At 45.2% G+C, this 23,072-nt stretch overlaps 1 protein-coding gene across 1 annotated transcript; it reads left to right on the forward strand.

Annotated features, from left to right (window-relative positions):
* The first annotated feature begins 8,882 nt into the window (after positions 1 to 8,882).
* LOC128420340 (proproteinase E-like) lies at positions 8,883 to 22,432 on the forward strand. The gene is made up of 8 exons (XM_053401944.1): positions 8,883 to 8,937; positions 11,395 to 11,480; positions 13,149 to 13,246; positions 15,052 to 15,186; positions 19,313 to 19,449; positions 20,326 to 20,468; positions 21,022 to 21,174; positions 22,359 to 22,432. The coding sequence occupies exons 1-8, from the start codon at positions 8,883 to 8,885 to the stop codon at positions 22,377 to 22,379; spliced, it is 828 nt and encodes a 275-aa protein (XP_053257919.1). The 3' UTR covers positions 22,380 to 22,432.
* Positions 22,433 to 23,072: the final 640 nt, after the last annotated feature.

The following is a 23,072-nucleotide window of genomic DNA, read 5'->3' on the forward strand; positions in this document are numbered from 1 at the left end:
ATATTTGTCACGTGCAAAAATAAAATAAAATACAATGGTACCTTGGTTCTCAAACTTAATCCGTTCCTGAAGTCTGTTCCAACACCAAAGTGTTCCAAAACCAAGGCACACTTTCCCATTAGAAAGTAATGCAAAAATGGATTAATCCATTCCAGACTTTTAAAAACAACTCCCAAAACAGCCATTTAACATGAATTTTGCTATCTAACAAGACCATTGATCCATAAAATGAAAGCAATAATCAATGTGCTATACCATAAAATAAGACAGTATTGTAGATGATAAAAAGTTAAAATTCCCTCCCCCTTACCTTCACTGATGATAGTCATTGTTTGGATGGGGGGCTTTTATCACACAATCAATCAATCAATCAATCAGTAGCTGAACTGGGTTCCACACAGTCACGATAACAAATGAACTGAAAAAGCCTCAAAAACAAAAATGCAAAATAAAAAGCAAAAACAAAAGCGCCAGACTTAATCCTTTCTGGAAGTCCGTTTGACTTCCGAAATGTTGGAAAACCAAGGCGCGGCTTCTGATTGGTGCAGGCACCCTGGAAACAATAGCCAGCAGCCGCATCGGGCGTTCAACTTCTGAAAAACATTAGAAAACCAGAACACTTGCTTCCAGGTTTTTGGCGTTTGGGAACCAAGGTGTTTGAGAACTAAGGCACCACTGTACAGTGAAGATTCCTGAGCAATATCAACAGGCAGGGAATTTCATAGCACCCTAAAAGCTTGAGTTCTTACAAATGTGGAATAAGGTTGCAGGTTTAATCGCTGGCAGCAACTCTCGGTAGGGCTGGGAGAGACTCCCTGCCAGAAACCCTGCAGAGCCACTGCAAGTCAGTGTGGACAATACTGAGCTATACTAATTTTATTCTTTATAATAATAATGATTTATTATTTATACCCCACCCATCTTGCTGGGTTTCCCCAGCTACTCTGGGTGGCTCCCAACAGAATATTAAAATACAATAGTGTATTAAACATTAAAAGCTTCCCTAAACAGGGCTGCCTTCTGATGTCTTCTAAAAGTCTGGTAGTTGTTTTTCTCTTTGGCATTTGGTGGGAGGGCGTTCCACAGGGCAGGTGCCACCACCAAGAAGGCCCTCTGCCTGGTTCCCTGTAACTTGGCTTCTCGCAGTGAGGGAACCGCCAGAAGGCCCTTGGCACTGGACCTCAGTGTCCAGGCTGGACAATAGGGGTGGAGACGCTCCTTCAGGTATACTGGGGCAAGGCCATTTAGGGCTTTAAAGGTCAGCACCAACACTTTGAATTGTGCTTGGAAACGTACTGAGAGCCAGTGTAGGTCTTTCAAGACCGGTGTTATGTGGTCTCGGCGGCCGCCCCCAGTCACCAGTCTAGCTGCTGCTTTCTGGATTAGTTATAGTTTCTGGGTCACCTTCAAAGATAGCTCCACATAGAGCACATTGCAGTAGTCCAAGCAGAAGATAACCAGAGCATGCACCACTCTGGCGAGACAGTCTGTGGGCAAGTAGGGTCTCAGCCTGCGTACCAGATGGAGCTGATAAACAGCTGCCCTGGACACAGAATTAACCTGCGCCTCCATGGACAGCTGTGAGTCCAGAATGACTCCCAGGCTGCGCACCTGGTCCTTCAGGGGCACAGTTACCCCATTCAGGACCAGGGAATCCCCCACACGTGCCCACCTCCTGTTCCCCAAAACAGTACTTCTGTCTTGTCAGGATTCAACCTCAAAGCTAGACGGCCCAAGGGTCAGACTCAGCATAAGGCAGTTTATTTTGCTCCAGTTTAAATTTGCCCTTTATCTGAGCGGCAGAATCTTACTTTATTTTTAGTGGGACCCTGTAACTCTGTGGCCGAACCCCTACTTTACACGCAGAAGACCCGGTAAGAAGTTAAGTCCGTAATGATTCACTGGGCAAGAGATTTTGGATATAATATACAGTTGGCAGCATAAGAATGATTTGAAATTTACAGCGTGCTACATGCTGGAAGAAAATTACACAAAGGTGATGTGCCGTTGGTACTTAACGCCCAGTAGGTTAGCGATAATGTATAGCACCAATTCGAATGTATGTTGGAACTGTAAAAATTGTTAAATTGTAAGAAGATAAAGGAATTATGGGAAATGACATATAACGAATTAAAGCAAATGTTCAAAATAACATTTGCTAAAAGACCAGAAGCTTTTCTCTAAGGAATTCTAGGTGCAGCTAAACTGAAAGATTTGAGAAGACTATTTATGTCCGTGGCCACAGCTGCAAGGACGCTGCTTTGCCCAGCGGTGGAAAGAGAAAATGCCAAGAAATCGGGTCCTTCCTTAAGGAGGGCACGTGTTGCGGCGGGTCCTGGCAACCTAACCCTGTGTTGTAGGTGGGTACATTTGGATAGCCGCAACACCCGATTGGTAGGTCCCTTGATGCAGGGTTCAATCAGGCCAATGGGATGCAGGCTAAATGGATCAAGGGACCTATATATACCTATGCACGTGACCCAAAGCTTCCTCTTTCGGTGCATGCATCGGAACACCCGCCCACCTCTCTCTATATTTAGGGCTTGTGCACTTGTCCTTGCTATGCCGTAGTGTGACGTCTGTCGTTGGGACAGGGGCACAGCAGGAGTTTTCCCCACTTGGCTGATTGGCTGTTGCCATTGGGTTTCGCCTGCCGCGTAGCAAATCGTCACAACTTGTAAGGTTGTGGATAGGCTCTGGTTCAGGTGATAGGGATGGGAGAACGCTCTCGCCATCCCTATGTGAAGGGTATTCCGTTAAAGGAATCCAGGGACTCGATGGGTTGGTCAACCCTGTGATGGGGGTTGTGCCCGTGCCTGAGTCCAGGGGGTCATTTGGGTGGCGGAGATAGCCTGCTCCCGGCTTTCCGCTTATCCAGATGTTCACCCTAGTCTGACCTAGGCTGGTGCCCTGGGTCAGCGCTACCTGCAAGGGTGCAGGGAGCTAGTCGAACCAGAGCCTATGTGTTAAGTTGTGGGTGAACATATCAGACGACACAGCGATTCTTCAAACAGCTCTTGTTTATTCACAGACCCAGGACAGAACTGAACTGAAGGGTTCAACCAGCCTGCTTATGTAGAGCTCCACTACAACGCAACAGTAACAACTTTCTGAAACTATCCAATCACTGAACGTCACGTCACGTTCAATTCCTTATTTGCATATGTGGACCTGAGTGAAAACTATCAACAGTATCCCCCTGCTGGCCCAGGGTGAGAACTTCAGTACATAACACTATGCAACCAGTCACTTGCTGTAATCAATAAAGTTGCGACCTAAAATTCTGCCAAAAACCAAAGCAAAATTTGAGTCTTGTGTGAATTTATTTAAGGGGGAGGTTGAAAGTTCTCAACACACAAAAGCGAACTGGCAGATGAAAATATTAGAATATGTAGAGATGGTGAGACTGACGGGGAAAGTCAGAAATCAGGACTATCGAAACTTCAGTAGGGAATGGGACAAATAGAAGCTGTACTTAAAAGAACACTGTAATCACTTGAGCTCTTTGGCAGGCTTTCAACAACTCCTGCAACATTACAGAGACTTTGGAGCACTTTAATGTGGAGAAATTATGATATACACTTGAGTTATCAAGGACCCACAGAGGGGAGGAGGGAAGTCGCAAGATTCGGAAGAATCTTGTTTGAATTTGAAATTTTAATGTGTTAAATGTGAGATTTGTTTTGTAAAACCAATAAAAACCATTTTTAAAAAATACATGCAGCTGACTCTGGGCCTTTCAAAGACACAGCAGAGGACACACTCCCATGAATGATTTAGAACCAGTATGCTCATTTCCCTCCTGGGTTAGAAAGAAAACCCAAAGAGTTTCCAAAGTGAGAGAGGGCGAAAATTATCTTGCACATCATTTTCCCCAGCCTGCAGCCAGCAGGCCATCAATCAAGGTCTTGCATCCAGCCTTGGCCTTCCCCTGGTTTTTATCGGCACCTTGAGAACGTGGCAGTTGGGTTGGCGGCGGGGTTTAGTCCTTGTGCAAAAATGTCTCTTTTTGAACAAGGGTTAATTGTTAACAGATTCCTGCTGCCCCAAACACCTGTTCTCCTTCTCAAGGGCGTTTCACCTTCGTGGAAATTTTTAATTTTTCCAGCTCTTACGACAGAAGGAGACAGCGGATCTTGGATTCCCACGCCCCTGCCATCGGGGGCTTAATTTCAGCCCCAGAATGCCAAAGTTGTAGCTGAGCAGAAATCACGAACTGCTTCTTCTTCTCACTTTCCCCCCTAAAATGGCATTGCCAAAATAAGATAGTCTTTTTTTTTTTTAACCAACCAGAAACAACTCCTTAAAAGACTTGCTGCGAGAGGGAGGTTTCAGTACAAAGGGACTTGTCTAATTTTAATTATTATTATATTATAATATATTATATATATTATATTATATTATTATATTATATTATATTATATTATATTATATTATATTATATTATATTATATTATATTATATTATATTATATACCACAAGTGTCATCTAGTCCAACCCCCTGCAATTCCCAAATTACTGCTTTGAATGTCTTTATTACATATTTAAAGTGCTTTTTTCTGGGGGTACGCATTTTGTGAATCTTTGTACAGTGGTACCTCGCTTTACAAACTTAATCCATTCTTAAACGGAAATCATTCTTACACCGAGGCGCACTTTCCCTAATGAGGCCTCCTGCCACTGGTGCCCTTCCACCTTTTGAATTCTGTTCTTAGACTGAGGTAAAGTTCGCAAACCAGGACACTACTTCCGGTTTTGCGGAGTTCGTAAACTGAATAGTTCATAAACAGGGCCGTTCTTAAACCGAGGTACCACTGTACTTTTGTCCATTTACTGTATTTATTTCCCCCAATTTGAACTATAAATTGGTGTTCTTCTTGAGTCACAATGAGAGTACCGCTAAACATTTTTTAAAGAAAAAAGCATTGCATATTTACAGTACAGTGGTACCTCAGGTTAAGTACTTATTTCGTTCCGGAGGTCCGTTCTTAACCTGAAACTGTTCTTAACCTGAAGCACCACTTTAGCTAATGGGGCCTCCCGCTGCCGCCGCATGATTTCTGTTCTCATCCTGAAGCAAAGTACTTAACCCGAGGTAATATTTCTGGGTTAGGGGAGTCTGTAACCTGAAGCGTATGTAACCCGAGGTACCACTGTATCATGTCTATATCCCAGCTTCTATCCCCCAAGGAAATCAAGGCAGCAGACACAGTTCTCCTCCACCCAGTTTGCCAGGTCACTCCGCGAGTTTCATGACCAAGTGGGGATTTGACCCCTGGTCTCTCCTAGTCCAACCCTTACACCACTACACCACACTGTCTCTCAATTTCTTTCAGGAATATATTCCAAGGAGTAGGGGGCCACCACACAAAAGGCCTGATTCCAGCATCATTGCAGGGACGCTGACTAGATGGTCCTTGGGGTCCTTTTGAACTCTGCAGTTCTACGATTCCCCACCCCAAGAGCAGGTAGATTTTTCCCCTTCCATTGCCTGGCTGACCTCCCCTCAAATGGCCTTGGGTGCTGGCAATGAGAGAATTCAACACCTGTGCGGGGCACCCAAACTTCCTGCTACTGATAAGGAGAGGTATTTAAAGTTTCACAGCGCCTTTAAGCAACTCCCAGTCAAGATGCTCGCACTGTTGATACCCGTTCTGTTGGTGGCTGGTGGTAAGAATCAATCTCTCTCTCTCTCTCTCTCTCTCTCTCTCTCTCTCTCTCACCATCATCATCACCAAACCTTTATTGGCATCACTTACAAACATTCAGACTAAATAGGCCAGTGCGATCTCGTCGCCATTTCAACAGTACAGTCATTTGCCAAAGGGAAGAAGAGGCGAGTAATCTATTGCATCTCTGTGGGTCTCCAGCAAGTGCAGGATCCTGTAGCGTACTTCGGCGGCAAAAAAATAAAATAGAGGAATTAGCTACTGTCTTGGTGAGCTCCTGGTCTCTCCCTGTAATAAGAAGCGTATAACCTCTGTCTCTGGTTTCCATGTTGGAATACATGTTGTTGTTTAGTCGTTTAGTCGTGTCCGACTCTTTGTGACCCCCTGGACCAGAGCACGCCAGGCACTCCTGTCTTCCACTGCCTCCCGCAGTTTGGTCAAACTCATGCTGGTAGCTTCGAGAACACTGTCCAACCATCTCGTCCTCTGTCGTCCCCTTCTCCTTGTGCCCTCCATCTTTCCCAACATCAGGGTCTTTTCCAGGGAGTCTTCTCTTCTCATGAGGTGGCCAAAGTATTGGAACCTCAGCTTCAGGATCTGTCCTTCCAGTGAGCACTCAGGGCTGATTTCCTTAAGAACGGATAGGTTTGATCTTCTTGCAGTCCATGGGACTCTCAAGAGTCTCCTCCAGCACCATAATTCAAAAGCATCAATTCTTCGGCGATCAGCCTTCTTTATGGTCCAGCTCTCACTTCCATACATCACTACTGGGAAAACCATAGCTTTAACTATATGGATCTATGTATATGGAATACATAGATCGTCTAAAAATTGTTGGCGGAGATCATCATACATTTTGCATTTAAGGGCCATGTGAGCTAGAATTTCTACCAGGTGGGCATCGCATGGGAAGATCCTATCTCCTTCTGCCATACCTGCAAACCTACCCCAAAGGAGGTTAGAAGGATTAGAATTGAACCTAGCCAGCGAAAAAGCCCTTCTTTCTTGCGGGTTAAACAAAAATTGTAAATAATTAAGGTTAAATTCCTGCGCCCAAGAGAGTTGAAAATAAAGAGGGGAACATGTTTTTTCCGCAGCTGAGATTAGTTCCTGGCGATCTATGTGCCATATCCTAGTTTTTAATATGGCCTTGGCAATTGGGAAAGCCACAGCACCCAGGAGATCCTCTCTCTCTCTCTCTCTCTCTCTCTCTCTCTCTCTCTCTGTGTGTGTGTGTGTGTGTGTCTCCGTCTAATATAAACCAATAAGAAGAGCCAGTCCTTTCTATTTTCCTAAAAAAAAAAAAATGTTTAGGGGTATTCTAATTTTCCTACTCATATTGAAATACTGCCCCCCAATGAGGCCAAACTTAGATTCATCAAATGTTTAGGGGTATGCATCCCCCCCCGAAAAAAATAGCTATGCTGGATCCGGCCAGCAACCCATCCAGTCCAGCATCCTATTCTCACAGTGGCCAACCAGATGCCACTATTTTGCAAACCCGCAAGTAGGATTTGAGCACAAGAGCCACTCTCCCCTCCAGCCAGTTCCAGCAACTGGGATTCTGCCTCTGTGACGGCGGAGCACGAATTTGTCAAATAAAGCCACGAATTTGCCTTGCAAAGCCATCCAAGGTAGCGACCATCGCTGCCTCCTGTGGCAGGGAGTTCCATAGGTTAGCTACATGCTGTGCAAAGGACTTTCTATTATCCCTCCTGAATCGTCCAACATTCAGCATGCATCGAAACAACTTCTTGCAGTCGGTCTTAATCTCTCTCTTCCTCTCATCCTGCTCATGCAATGTGTGAGAGCGAACCATTCGCCCCACCCTGCCTCTAAACGTGCAAGAGGGACTCCTTTTCTCTCCAGCACTTCCCAAACCAAAACAGGGACAGCCTTTGCAGCATCCTGTTTTCAAAACACGGAGGCCCATAATTGCCCCACCCATGACTCCACTTGGCCATGACTTAGCCCAAGATACTTTGCAGCTTGATGCAAAGGACAAGGTGCCCTAGGCTACCTTCCTACCAGCTGGCTGGACTGGCAGCCTAGAATCACAGAGTCCTAGAATTGTAGAGCGGGAAGGGACCATGTGGGTCATCTAGTCCAACCCCCTGCAATGCAGGAATATGCATCTGTCCCATATGGGGATCGAACCTGAAACCTTGACAAAGACTGGAATCCTTTCATTTAGGCTTCATTGATGCAGATATTCCCAAGGAACTGAGAAAGGTATTAATGTATGCAACTACTGCCGTGAGAATGTTAATAGCTAAATGGTGGAAAGGAGATAAAATACCAACTAAAATGGAGTGGCAGGTTAAATTATTTGAATACAGTGGTACCTCGGGTTAAGTACTTAATTCGTTCCGGAGGTCCGTACTTAACCTGATATTGTTCTTAACCTGAAGCACCACTTTAGCTAATGGGGCCTCCTGCTGCCGCCACGCCGCCGGAGCACGATTTCTGTTCTCATCCTGAAGCAAAGTTCTTAACCTGAAGCAATATTTCTGAGTTTGCGGAGTCTGTAACCTGAAGCGTATGTAACCTGATGCATCTGTAACCTGAGGTACCACTGTACGCTTCAGGTTACAGACTCCACTAACCCAGAAATAGTACCTCAGGTTAAGAACTTTGTTTCAGGATGAGAACAGAAATCGTGCTCCGGCGGTGTGGCGGCAGCGGGAGGCCCCATTAGCTAAAGTGGTACCTCAGGTTGAGAACAGTTTCAGGTTAAGAACGGACCTCCGGAACGCATCATATTCTTAACCTGAGGTACCACTGTATGTAGAATTGGCAAAGATGACAGGGAAAATTAGGAACCAGACAAACCAAAAGTTTAAGAAAGAATGGGATTTATTCAGACCATATTTAAAAGAACATTGTTCTCATATGAAATCTCTGACATGCTTGGATTAACTTCTGCAATGCTATATACTACAAAGATTATTGATATTGATAAGTTAAAGGATATACAAATATGCAGTCGACAAGGAAACAAAGGAACCATACGGAGGATGACGGAAGTCTCAACATATGGAAGAATTTTATTTTACATGTAACATTTTCTTTGTAATTGATGGGATCTGGTTTTTTCCCCCTTTTGTCCTTTTTGTGGTGAAGGGACCTAATATTTAAAAATAAAATCAGTAAAGATTAAATTGCTAAAAAAATGAAGAAACCTTGGTGTTATCAGCACCATGCTCCAACCGAATGAGGTATCAAGGCGAATATTACTTCGATACCAGCAATGGGATAATTATTCAGGGCAAGAAGTAGGGTAGCTTAGAGACGTGAGAGGAAGCACCTATGGGCAAGTCCTCTGGCAAAGAGTTGGACTTTGCTAATCTTTCGTTAAAATGGTGCCCTGTGCGAAGCCAAAATCTGGCACCCCAAACGGATCTTCTCAATTTTCATAGAATCATAGAGTTGGAAGAGACCACAAGGGCCATCGAGTCCAACCCCCTGCCAAGCAGGAAACACCATCAGAGCACTCCTGACATATGGTTGTCAAGCCTCTGCTTAAAGACCTCCAAAGAAGGAGACTCCACCACAATCCTTGGCAGCAAATTCCACTGTCGAACAGCTCTTACTGTCAGGAAGTTCTTCCTAATGTTTAGGTGGAATCTTCTTTCTTGTAGTTTGGAACCATTGCTCCGTGTCCGCTTCTCTGGAGCAGCAGAAAACAACCTTTCTCCCTCCTCTATGTGACATCCTTTTATATATTTGAACATGGCTATCATATCACCCCTTAACCTCCTCTTCTCCAGGCTAAACATGCCCAGCTCCCTTAGCCGTTCCTCATAAGGCATCGTTTCCAGGCCTTTGACCATTTTGGTTGCCCTCCTCTGGACACGTTCCAGTTTGTCAGTGTCCTTCTTGAACTGTGGTGTCCAGAACTGGACACAGTACTCCAGGTGAGGTCTGACCAGAGCAGAATACAGTGGCACTATTACTTCCCTTGATCTAGATGCTATACTCCTATTGATGCAGCCCAGAATTGCATTGGCTTTTTTAGCTGCTGCGTCACACTGTTGGCTCATGTCAAGTTTGTGGTCAACCAAGACTCCTAGATCCTTTTCACATGTACTGCTCTCAAGCCAGGTGTCACCCATCTTGTATTTGTGCCTCTCATTTTTTTTGCCCATGTGCAATACTTTACATTTCTCCCTGTTAAAATTCTTCACCCCCTCAACTCAGTGCCATGTGCGGCACCATTCTAAACCCGGTGTTAGTCTCAGGGGCTTGCCACCCAGAATCTGCCACCTGGCTAGTTGTAGGGCCGGCCAGAGCATGCCTGTTACTTGGACTCCATCTGCTGTGGTGCTGTCTCCTGAATCAGACCTCCATCAGAGGGAGGCTTGAAACTGAGGAAAGCTTCAGAGCAAGTGGGGTTGTTTTTGTGACTGTTAGTAATTGCTTGTATATTATTAGTTGTGATGGCTGGATTGCAGGGTGTCATAGTTGTCAACTTACAGATTTGAAAATAAGGGACCAGCAGCCTCAAAAATAAGGGATCAGCAGCCAAAATAAGGGATTTTCAGAGCACAGGGGTGTTCGACTTCTGAGCCCCTCCGAGCCAAAGCCAGAAAGCCCAGCCAGCAGCCAAACAAAGCCTCAAGCGGTGGTTCCCACAGCGCAGCAACCCGGCAAAGGGGATGCAGCAAGGAAAACCACCGTCACCTCTCCGCTGGGAAGCGCTGAGCAAAGGCGAGTCCCCAGGCAACGCGGCTGATTTGATCAGCACAAGGCATGCAAGCTGCACCCCGCAGTCGTTCTTAGACTCCTTATTGGGTGAGCAACGCAGCCAAGCAACACAGTTGGAGCCTCCCTCCTCCCTGGCCGGCAGGGAAGGAGGGAGAGGAGCTGCTTCCTTTGAAACCCGGGAAATTTCAGGGACATCATCAATAAGGCACAGCAGCAGGACACGGCGCTGGGATAAGAGACTTTCCCGCCAAATAAGGGACGGTTGACAGCTATGCAGGGGGTTGGACAAGATGACACTTGGAGTCCCTTCCAATCCTACAATTCTGATTTCCTTCCTTCCTTCCTTCCTTCCTTCCTTCCTGTGGTGGTCATGTGGGATTGCTATGAGGAATTATGAAAAATGAAGCAAGCCATTGTGTCAGCGGTGAAAGCATTGCTTTGACTGGGCTTGAGTCACTGACGTGATTTCTGATTCAATCCCACAAGCCTCTGCATCTCTGCCCCATTTTCTCTATGCCTGACAGTCACGTATAAGCCTTCTACACAGACCAGTTGCTTCACCAGGCATAAAGATACCTAAAGATAAGGAGGTAGCTTTGCTGTAGCTTTTGTTAATCTTTAGGGCCAGGAAACAGAGTTCACACGGAGGTGTGTATTTCCTTTTATGACCTCCGGGGTTTGCTAAATGCATTCCTCCTTTGTTCCTGTTTTATTTAGCCTAAATGCATGCTCAAATAGGAAATAGTTCTTTGTAGTTAAGAGGCTTCCTCTGATCTGACTTTGTCCCCACGTGGGGATTTTTGAAATGCTTAGATGAAATCTGATTGGTTCTTACAAACACTATGTAAAAGTTCTTTTGTTAATAAAAACGGAGTGGCAAGCGCACTGTCTCCCAAAGGTCTTGCTGGTCAAGCCTCGTGTCTATTGTTTTAATCAGGGTCCAGTCCTTCCTTTACCTTCAGAACGCAACACTTCCTTTCTCCCACAACTCACAGGCACCACTGACTTCTCCCCACAGCCTCCAGTTGTGGAACACCTATCTACACCCCCAATGCCAGGGTGGTGAATGGTGAAGACGCCGTCCCTTACAGCTGGCCTTGGCAGGTAAGAAAGCTGCTATCCTTCTATTATCTTGTGCCACATTTAGATCTGTTTTTTAAAATAAAAAAACAGCAGCAACAACAACATCAACAACACAACTTATATACCACTTAATTAGAGGAATATCTCCAAACCTTTTGCATCCAATGGCATAAAATACTCACTGGCTCCTATCCAATGCTCATCCTACTCAGAGTATACCTATTGGAAGTAATAGCCATAAAGACATAAGCAAAGCCTGCTGGGTCAAGGCCAAGGCTCATTCTCCAAGGGACAATTTTCCAGGGACAGTTCTGGATTTGCAGAAGCCGTCCCGGTTTCTGATTTGATCCCGGAATGTCGCGCTTTTGGAGAAATGTTGGGAGGTATGCAAAGGGGTGCCCATCAGTGCTCTGTTCCCACAGCAGCCGACCAGATGCCTGTTCTGGGAAGCCCACAAGCAGGAAGTTAGTGCAACAGGGGCTCTCTTCACTAAGAGCTCAGTTGGGATACAACCCAAATTTAGAGATGTTATAAGAATTCTAAGGTCCCAAATATATTTTAAAAAATTCATAAATGTACAAGGCAAACAGATGCATAAGTATATAAACCATATGTCTGAAATACAGTAGTACCTTGGGTTACATATGCTTCAGGTTACACACTCTTTAGGTTACAGACTCCGCTAACCCAGAAATAGTACCTCAGGTTAAGAACTTTGCTTCAGGATGAGAACAGAAATCGTGCTGTGGTGGCGCAGTGGCAGCAGGAGGCCCCATTAGCTAAAGGGGTGCTTCAGGTTAAGAACAGTTTCAGGTTAAGAACGGACCTCCGGAACGAATTAAGTACTTAACCCGAGGTACCACTGTAGTACAGGAGAGCAATTCTGAAGCCATTTTGACTCTCCCAAACTGACCTCAATATATTTCTCTGCAAGGAGGGAGGAAATGGGAAAAGCCTCTCCATTGTCCTTTTGCTTGCAGATCCTGTCTTAAGGGCGTATTTGTGTATGAATAGGGTGAGCCTGTGACCTGGATTCAGGAACTCAAAGTATTAACCATCACACAAAAAATGGCCAGGCTGCCCAGGTAATGCAATCAGTGACCAATATCAGGTATCCTGGCAAACAGGATTTCTGCTGTAGACCGCCTCCTTCTGTGATGCATGTATGATGTTTTGGGTTGGGTGGTCTTCAGCTGTGGGACACGGGTGGCGCTGTGGGTTAAACCACAGAGCCTAGGGCTTGCGGATCAGAAGGTTGGTGGTTCAAATCCCTGTGACAGGGTGAGCTCCTTTTACCTTTTACTTCAGCTAAAGGGTGGGCAATTTCAAAAGTCTATCTAAGGGCTTGCGCACCATTGTTCTGGGTCACTCCTCGCTCCTGCGTGTGGTGAGTGAGGACCCTGTTGCAACAGTTGAATAAAGATCAGGCTTACTAGCCGCTTTGCTTCTCAATATTCTCTTGTCGGCCCTTTTCTCCTACCGATAGGGAACCCACTTAAGGACTCTATACGGCTCTTGGGTACCCCATAAGGGAAAAGGAGCAGTTTTTTTCTTATAGCAGTAACAACCTTCCCCCTTCATCGCAACCTGATCGCTGTCACTGTCCAGTAAATTCTGATCCCCTTCACAGATCTGTGTCTAGGATGGCGTCTTAATCCCTTCCCCGCCGCCTCTCTTGCCTTCCCTCAGATCTCCCTCCAGTACGAGAAGGATGGTGAATTCCGCCACACCTGCGGGGGCACCCTCATCGCCCCCAACTGGGTCATGACTGCCGCCCACTGCATCTCGTAAGTTCTCATGTGGGCCGTAAGGGGTGGGCACTGGGGTGTGTGTGTGTCTGTGTCTGTGTGTGTCTGTGTGTGTGTGTGTGTGTTTACAGGCAGAAGGAGATGGTTGCCTTACGGACAGGTGAACAGGTCCATTTTGTATTCTATCCGTTTCCCTCAGGGATGCAGGTGACATGGGATGGTCATGCCTCATAATGCCTTGGTCAATCCTGTGCCTGTGAATACTTTCTTTGCCCTGAGCAAACCGTTTTCTATGATTGGCTTTTTGGACTGATGAAGCGTGTAGCGAAACCTGTAATATATCCAGAGAACAGGTCTCCTTTTGCCCACTTGCATTATTCTCCTCAGTGTAGTGGCTTTGATTTGCCTACCGATGATTGATCCATTCATACGGCTTTGTGTTTCCAACTCAAGACCCATTGAAGAACATCTCATCCAGTTCAATCTTTGAAAAACAGCTTTGAAAAAACAAAAAAAAAATTCCTTCCAGTAGCACCTTAAAGACCAACTAAGTTAGTTCTTGGTATGAGCTTTCGTGCGCATGCACACTTCTTCAGATACACTAGTGTATCTGAAGTGTATCTGAAGAAGTGTGCATGCACACGAAAGCTCATACCAAGAACTAACTTAGTTGGTCTTTAAGGTGCTACTGGAAGGAAAAAAATTTTTGTTTTGACTATGGCAGACCAACACGGCTACCTTTCTGTAATTGTTAAGATAGAGTTGTACATTTATCTACTCCATGTTTATAGTATGTCCAGGCTTTGTCTTGCACATGGCACCGTAGCTGTCAAGCGTCCCTTATCTGGCGGGACAGTCCCTTAGCCCAGCTCCATGTCCCGCTGCTGTCCCTTATTGATGATGTCCCTTAAATAAGCTACTGAAGGTAATGGGGCCCTTTCTATGTCCAGCTGTCCTTTGTCAACAACAAATTGTTGCTGTTGTTTTTTGTTGTTGAATATATGCTATATGGTAATTTATGGACCTAATAGGTATCTAAAGCCATTTGCATGCAACAAAATATGTATTTTATCAAAGTAATTGTTGATCCCTTATTTTGGCTGCTGATCCCTTATTTTCGAGGCTGCTGGTCCCTTATTTTCAAATCTGTAAGTTGACAGCTATGCATGGCACCTTAGTATGTTTGTTGTCTGAATGGTTATAAGGCTATCTCTATTCTAGCTATTATTCTAGTAAATTTGGTTTTATAAGCCAGCGCGTGGTTTTGTTGTTTTGTTGTATTATTATTACTGTCACCACATTTGATACTTTGTGTGTATACGATACAGTCCCCACCTGAAGTTCTGTGTCCAGTTCTGGGTGCACCACAGTTTAGGGAGGGCATGGAGAAGCTGCAAGGTGTGTAGGGAAGAGCGGCCAGGGTGATGGAGGGTTTGGAAACCAAGAAGGGTCTGGAGTTGGGTTCGTTTAGACTGGATAAGAGGAGACTGAGAGCCACTTTCAAATATCTGAAGCGTTGCCAGGTGGAAAACAGAGCAAGCTTGTGTCTCGCAGCTCTGGAGGATAGGACCCGAATCAATGGATTCAGATGGCAAGAAAGGAATTTCCGACTAAATTTTAGGAAAACCTTTCTGATGGGGAGAGCTGTTTGACAGTGGAACGGTCTCCCTTGGGAAGTGGTGGACTCTACTTCACTAGCTGCAAGCTTTTAAACAGAGTTTGGATGGCCGTCTGCTAGCTAGGTTTCCTGCATTGCGGAGGTGGTGGTGTTTGGTCCCTTTCAACCCTACAAATCTATGATTCTATGATGGCCTCTTCTCTGTGTTTCTCCTACACTCTCACAGCAAATCCCGGACATATCAAGTTGTGGTAGGTGAATATGACATGGATGCAGAAGAAGGAAGTGAGCAGCGCATTCCTGTGAACTCCAATGACATCTTTGTGCACCCCAAATGGATCTCCATTTGTGCCGCCTGTGGGTAAGTGAGCTGTGGCCCATAATAATAATAATAATAATAATAATAATAATAATAATTATTATTATTATTATTATTTTATTATTATTTATACCCCACCCATCTGGCTGGGCTTCCCCAGCCACTCAGGGAGGCTCCCAACAGAACACTAAAAACAGAATAAAACTTCAAACATTTAAAACTGGCTCCATCTTGGGGGCAGGGGCGGTCTGGTCCATTCCTCTTTAGCCAGGCCTATGGCTTTAAATAATCTAAGGCCTGAGAAACTGGGAGGGAGAGGACTGTTATTATGATGACTGTTTTATTATCTGTCTGTATGCTTTTTATTATGGCTTTGTTATGCTCTTATCACTGGTTTTCTGCAACGTATTTTTAATGTTGTACAGTGGCACCTCAGGTTAAGCACTTAATTCGTTCTGGAGGTCCGTTCTTAACCTGAAACTGTTCATAACCTGAGGTACCACTTTAGCTAATGGGGCCTCCCAGTGCTGCCGCATGATTTCTGTTCTCATCCTGAAGCAAAGTTCTTAACCTGAGGTACTATTTCTGGGTTAGCGGAGTCTGTAACCTGAAGCATCTGTAACCTGAAGTGTCTGTAACCCGAGGTACCACTGTACACCGCCCTGGGATCTTCTAATAAACGACGCTATATAAATTGAATTAATGATGATGGTGGTGATTATGTTTTTAAACTGTTTAGGAAAAAAATCTGCTAATATTTTTTCCCCAAACGGTGTATAAATTTTATGAAATAAATAAATAAACCCATCTCTAGTCTGGCAACAGCATTCTGGGCCAGTTGAAGCTTCAGGGCCAGATTCCTATCAGTTGCCCCTTGGGATTGGTGGGTTGGAAGTCAGGGAGCTGACCAGCAGATGGCGCCAGAGTCAATGACAGGCAGAGCCAACTCAGTTATATTTTTCTCCCCATCCTCCTCCTACTACTATTTTTGGAGCATACAGTGGTACCTTGGTTCCCAAACGCCTTGGTACTCAAATGTCTTGGTTCTCAAATGCTTTGGTTCCCAAATGCTGAAAACCCAGAAGTAAGTGTTCTGGTTTTCAAACATTTTTCGGAAGCCGAACATCAGATGCGGCTGTCGACTATTGTTTCCGGGTCACCTGCACCAATCAGAAGCTGCGCCTTGGTTTTTGAATATTTCGGAAGTCAAACGGACTTCCAGAACAGATTAAGTTTGGCGCTTTTGTTTTTGCTTTTTATTATGCGTTTTTGTTTTTGAGGCTTTTTCGGTTCATTTGTTTTTGTGACTGTGTGGAACCCAGTTCAGCTAGTGATTGATTGATTGATTGATTGTGTGACTGTGGAAATGGATAAAAGCCCCCCCATCCAAACGATGACTATCAGCAGTGCAGGTAAGAAAAAACATTAATTTTAATTTTCATCATCTACAATGCTATCTTATTTTATAGTACACACTGGTCAACAACAAATTTGTTGTTTGCGTTTTTACAGCTGATTTAGGACGAATCTGATGCGCTGAATCCAAAAATCACATTGGTTTTGCTCAATCAGGTCAAGTTTTTGAGTTACGGCCACATGTCGTTTTTTTACATTTTTGTTCACATGTACGCTTGTGTGGAGCATTTTAGAAGAAGTTGGTGGGGGTTAAATGCCATGTCGAATAATTGTTTTGATTGGAAATGATTATTTTAATGACAAGAGGTATTCAGGTTCGATAGTTCTGGGTGATTATGTCGAAAAGGGATCAGTTTGAAGTCATAAAACCTCGAAATCTTCCATAAATTGGTGCGGCAAAGCATAAAGTTGGGGGATCAAAACCCCTGGCTCACTCGAGTACACTGAAGGAGAACTATGAAGGGGTGAAGTATGTGCTGGAGAAAATTGGTTATGATCAGCATAAGTGGTTTATTTGTGTTGACCTGAAGATGGTAAACTTTTTGTTGGGACAACAGTCTGGCTTCACCAAGTACCCATGTTTTCTGTGCATGTGGAATAGTAGGGACCGTGCTCAGCATTACACGAAGAAGGACTGGCCTGTGCGGGAGGAATTGGTGCCTTGCAAAAAAAGGAACGTCGTCAACGACCCTCTGGTGGACAGAGACAGAATACTCTTCCCACTGCTGCACATCAAGCTCGGCTTAATTAAGCAGTTCACCAAGGCTCTGGACAAGGATGGTGACTGCTTCACTTACTTGTGCCAGGCTTTTCCAGGATTGACCATGGAGAAGTTGAAAGCTGGCATCTTTGATGGTCCTCAGATCCGTCAGCTCACCAGAGATCCAGAGTTCGGAAAGTCAATGAACAAAGTGGAACTGGAACCGTGGAAGGCACTTGTTCTGGTAGTGAAGAACTTTCTTGGCAACAATAAGGCCAGAAACTATGCAGAACTTGTCAACAACATGCTGACTGCTTCCAGAAACCTGGGCTGCAACATGAGCATCAAGATGCACTACCTATTTTCACATATGGACTGGTTTCCTGAGAACCTGGGTTCAATGAGTGACGAGCAGGGGGAGAGATTCCATCAGGACATGAAAGAGACGGAGACCAGGTATCAGGGTCGCTGGGACGCAGTCATGATGGCTGACTACTGTTGGACTCTGAAGAGAGACCTCCCTGCCGCTGAGCATTCCAGGAGTTCCAAGAAACGGAAGTTCAAGCCCTGAAGTTTGAAAAATGGTGAAGCAACATGCAATTTACGTGTACTTACCTTTATCAAAGGGATGCGGGTGGCACTGTGGGTAAAACCTCAGCGCCTAGGACTTGCCGATCGCATGGTCGGCGGTTCGAATCCCCGCGGCGGGGTGCGCTCCCGTTGTTCGGTCCCAGCGCCTGCCAACCTAGCAGTTTGAAAGCACCCCCGGGTGCAAGTAGATAAATAGGGACCCCTTACCAGCGGGAAGGTAAACGGCGTTCCGTGTGCTGTGCTGGCTCGCCAGATGCAGCTTGTCACGCTGGCCACGTGACCCGGAAGTGTCTGCGGACAGCGCTGGCTCCCGGCCTATAGAGTGAGATGAGCGCACAACCCTAGAGTCTGTCAAGACTGGCCCGTAAGGGCAGGGGTACCTTTACTTTTATCAATGCCCACCATACAGTTTACAGTAATCGATGTTTCTATCAGGTAATCAATATATGTTGTTGGAAAAACATTTTTTCTCTCTTAAAAACATATTTAGGATATGTGTTGACAAAAATCAGCTGATAATGCCACAAAAATGTACCGGTAATCGATTTTGTCAAAAGATCTGATTTTTTTCAAATCAACATAGCACAAAAACCTGGCCTGATGGAGAGAAACGGATGCCATTTCCTGATTCAGCAGTGCAAAAATACCCTAAATCAGTTGTAGAAATCTAGACAACATTCAAAAAGTAAAAAATTGTTGCCCAGTGTTAGAGGGACGCAGGTGGCGCTGTGGGTTAAACCACAGAGCCTAGGGCTTGCCGATCAGAAGGTTGGCGGTTTGAATCCCCACGACGGGGTGAGCTCCTGTTGCTCGGTCCCTGCTCCTGCCAACCTAGCAGTTCAAAAGCACTTCAAAGTGCAAGTACATAAATAGGTACCATTCCGACGGGAAGGTAAACGGCGTTTGCGTGCGCTGCTCTGGTTCACCAGAAGCGGCTTAGTCCTGCTGGCCACATGACCCGGAAGCTGTATGCTGGCTCCCTCGGCCCATAAAGTGAGATGAGCGTCGCAACCCCAGAGTCGGCCACAACTGGACCTAATGGTCAGGGGTCCCTTAACCTTTACCTTACATTGATTACTGCTTTCATTTTATGTATGAATGGTCTCGTTAGATAGTAAAATTCATGTTAAATGGCTGTTTTGGGGGTTGTTTTTAAAAGTCTGGAACGGATTAATCTGTATTGCATTACTTTCTATGGGAAAGTGTGCCTTGGTTCTGGAACGCTTTGGTTTTGGAACGGACTTCCGGAACGGATTAACTTTGAGAACCAAGGTACCACTGTACCAAGGAGGAGGAGGAGAGGCAGGGCTATTCCTTGACCCAGATGTCAGAAGGCAGACCAGTGGGTTTGGATGAACTGAAGCTGGTGGGGCAGAACCACATTTGGCCCTATGGACTGGCCTGGGCTGCCCCACCCAGAGCGCACTCTCTTGACTCTCTCTCCTGCTTGCCTCTGTCCAGCAACGACATCGCCCTGATGAAGCTGTCCCGCGCCGCCGAGCTGAGCAACACGGTGCAGCTGGGGTGCCTCCCCCCCGCAGGGGAAGTGTTGCCTAATGATTACCCCTGTTACATCAGCGGCTGGGGACGACTGTACAGTAAGTGGTTCCGCCCTTATCTGCAGGGGGCCTGGAGAGGGAGGGTTTTAAAACAGAGGCTAGTGGTTTTAAAAAAACCGGAGGTTGGGTGGCCATCTGAGGGGGATTCTTGAGCTGCGATTTCTGCATCGCAAGATGGTTAGAATACATGCCCTTTGGGGGTCCTTTCCAACAATTCTACGGTGCATGCATATAAACAAGCTTTGTGTACGGAGTGGAATGGGATTTTTGTTTAGGGGACGGGCGCAAGGGCAAAACACCTGCTTTTCTTTCTTTCTCTCTCTCTCTCTCTCTTTCTTTCTTTCTTTCTTTGTTAATAGTGGACTTTTATTATTATTTTTGTATAACAATTTATTAATTTTTCAAAAACAACATAAAAGAATAAAAGAAAACAACAATGTTTAGGGTACTCAAGAAAATCACCATTTTATAGTTCAAATCGGGGGGAAATACAGTAAATGGACAAAGGTACAAAGATTCGCAAAATGTTGAGGGATATGTGTACCCCTGCGTATTCCCAGAAAAAAAAGCACTGAGCATATATATCCATGTTTGTTAACTGATGTGGTTAAACAGTTAAGAAAAAAACTTAGACTAAGTTTTAGCACACATGAAAAACTTAAAACAAATCCTTATTTCCTGATGAACAGCCTTTGGACTATAATGTAACTTAAACAGAAAACTATCTTTAGAAAGATCTTTCCTCCAAAAGCATTTTATTTTAAAAATCCAATTTAAATTAAATTTAAATTTAAAAAATCCAGTTTAAATTTTAAAAAAATCCAATTTACAGTATTTGATTTTTTTAAAAACAGAAATCATTGATTTTTATCCACCCTGACGCTGACCCCTGACCAACTGCGCCTTCCTTCACAGCGAATGGCCCCCTTCCATCCAAACTCCAGCAGGCCATTCTTCCAGTGGTGGACAACCAACACTGCAACCAGAAGGACTGGTGGGGAGGTGTCATCCGGCAAAACATGATCTGCGCTGGAGGGGACATCCGTGCCGGCTGCAACGTAAGTCTGGGGAGGAAATGGGAGTTTGGCCCTTGGAAGACGAAGGAAAGTGATGGATGACATTAGAATTAATTGCACAACAGCCTCAAGCTATAATATATTTTTTTTCTTCCTTTTCACCGTAAGTCTGTTTCAGCAGGGATATCGTAAAAGCCAATTTTTGCAAGGTCACAAATTTAAGCCGCACTTTAACTATTCACGGTCGGAATTGGGGGGGGGGGAATATAAGTGTGACTTATATTCCGGCCAATACGGTAGAGTGGGTAAGTATGTATATTCCAGAAGAGCAATCTTGTTTTCTGAGCGGGGAGTCTGATTTAGCAAAAATGGCATTGCCTCTGCAAAACCTGGGGGAGCCCCAAGTTTCAAAGAAGCGCAAAGTATCTGGGGGTAGGACTTCGGTTCAGGGTAGCAGCTAAAAGGGGCCGCATCCTGAGCACAATCTCCCCCTCCAGCACTTTCGCTGTACAGCTTATTTCCAATCGTGGAGTTGTAGAGGGACATCCAGCGGTCATCTAGCCCACCCCCCGATTTTTTCCCCTGTGTTTTCCAGGGTGACTCCGGCGGCCCCCTGAACTGCAAGGCTGCTGACGGGAGATGGGAGGTCCATGGCATCGCCAGCTTTGTCTCTGCCTTGGGGTGCAACGCCTTGAAGAAACCCACCGTCTTCACCCGCGTCTCCGATTTCGAGACCTGGATTCAGGAAGTAAGCAGTTGTGAAGGAGACCCACCCGGTGGCTCTCATGCTTGGAAGTGTATTTCAGCACGGCGGGGTGACAATCCAAAATAATTTGGGAGAGCCCCCTTTCCAAAGCTTCCTTTTCCTCCCAAACCCCTGGATGTGAAATCAAAACAGCATTTGCACACAAGTACTTCTGGTTTCTGGTTTGATCCCGGAATTTCCCACTTTCCCTCAGGACACCCCTATTTTCATCTGTGAAATGTTGGAGGTTACGGAGTTATCCGACCCCTGAGCTGTCTGAAGGCAGTCCGATATAGGGGTGTTTTTAAACATTTAACGTTTTATTATGTCTTTATATACAGTGGTACCTCGGTTCTCAATCGTAATCCATTCCGGAAGACCGTTCGACTTCCGAAACGTTCGAAAACCGAGGCACACAGGGTTGGCTGCATGTTCCGTTGCAAAAAAATGAAAAATGCACAGTGGAAGCCATTCAACTTCCGAAGCACGTTTGATAACGGAAGCAATTACTTCCGGGTTTTCGGTGTTCGGAAACCAAAACATTTGACTTTCGGGATGCTCAAAAACTGAGGTACCACTGTATTTTGGAAGCTGCCCAGAGTGGCTGGGGCAACGCAGTCAGATGGGCAGGGTATAAATATTATTATTATTATTATTATTATTATTATTATTATTATTATTATTTAAAAGGACGTCCCTATTTTCATCAGAGAAATGTTGGAGGGTGTGTTATCAGCGATCAGATCATCTCTGCTCTCAGGTTCACAGTCTAAATGACACGACACAAAAGGAAAAGAGAGGAGGAGGGAGGAGGAGGAGAGAGCAAGCCCTGGCATTTATTCTTAGTGATGGAGGTCTGGCACATGGCCTCCATTTCCCTTCTGCCCTTGGACCAGAAGGAACCTTCCTGCAGGCCTGTGTTAAGAGCCCTCCCAGCAAGCTGTATACATAAACAACGACAATAAACCGGTTTGGTTTCAAGCAAGGGTTCAACAGATCCTATGCAGAGGGTCAGCCCTTCAGATCCCTTGCTCCCTGACCGATTATCTGACTCCAGGGAGGGTCCATCCTTTGACCAGCTGCCCCGCTAAATTCCCCTTGCCTGTAATTTGATGCTATCATTAATACCCAGCCTCTAATTCTAGAACAGGAGTTATATCTAAAATACTTTTCATGTTTTCTTCCAGACCATCACTAACCATTCATGATGACCTGATCTGCCTTTTGCGGGACCCCTCTTACTCCCAAAATAAAAAGCAGCTGAGATATATCTTACTGGTGCTTCCGTTTGCTTATTTCGGCGTCTTCTATCAAATGCAAAACACACAACCCAAACAGCCCCTCCGCGGGTTCACGGTTTTTGCCAAAATTCTGAGATTGTCCGATTCACTCGAAAACGGCGCCAAACGCCTGCAAATTGCCCCCTGCAATGTTTGGCAGTGCAAACACCGCGTTTCACGGTAGGCAAAAAAACGGACCTCGGTGCTCTTACCTGACAGACCTGTTAGAAAAACTAACCAATAAATTGAAACTGACATGGGGACAGATAGAAGAAGACGCCTTCACCCTGGTTTGGTTCCCCTTTATCACATACAGTGGTACCTTGGTTCTCAAATGCCCGTATCTGTCCGTATGCTTTTTATTACAGCTTTATTACGTTTTTATCACTGGTTTTCTGCAATGTGTTTTTAATGTTGTACAGTGGCACCTCAGGTTAAGAACTTAATTCGTTCTGGAGGTCCATTCTTAACCTGAAACTGTTCTTAACCTGAAGCACCACTTTAGCCAATGGGGCCTCCCGCTGCCACCGTGCCGCCAGAGCACGATTTCTGTTCTCATTCTGAAGCAAAGTTCTTAACCCGAGATACTATTTCTGGGTTTGTGGAGTCTGTAACCTGAAG

The sequence above is a fragment of the Podarcis raffonei genome, chromosome 8 (genome assembly GCF_027172205.1).
Source record: "Podarcis raffonei isolate rPodRaf1 chromosome 8, rPodRaf1.pri, whole genome shotgun sequence".
Classification (NCBI taxonomy): Eukaryota; Metazoa; Chordata; class Lepidosauria; order Squamata; family Lacertidae; genus Podarcis; species Podarcis raffonei.

What these genes read in the sequence shown, in the direction of transcription:
- LOC128420340 (XM_053401944.1), top strand. Translation starts at nt 8,883, where the DNA reads ATGAGGTATCAAGGCGAATATTACTTCGATACCAGCAATGGGATAATT. An exon ending in CGGCTGGGGACGACTGTACA is followed by an intron (nt 19,450 to 20,325) that starts GTAAGTGGTTCC and finishes CTTCCTTCACAG; the next exon opens with CGAATGGCCCCCTTCCATCC. An exon ending in ACATCCGTGCCGGCTGCAAC is followed by an intron (nt 20,469 to 21,021) that starts GTAAGTCTGGGG and finishes TGTGTTTTCCAG; the next exon opens with GGTGACTCCGGCGGCCCCCT.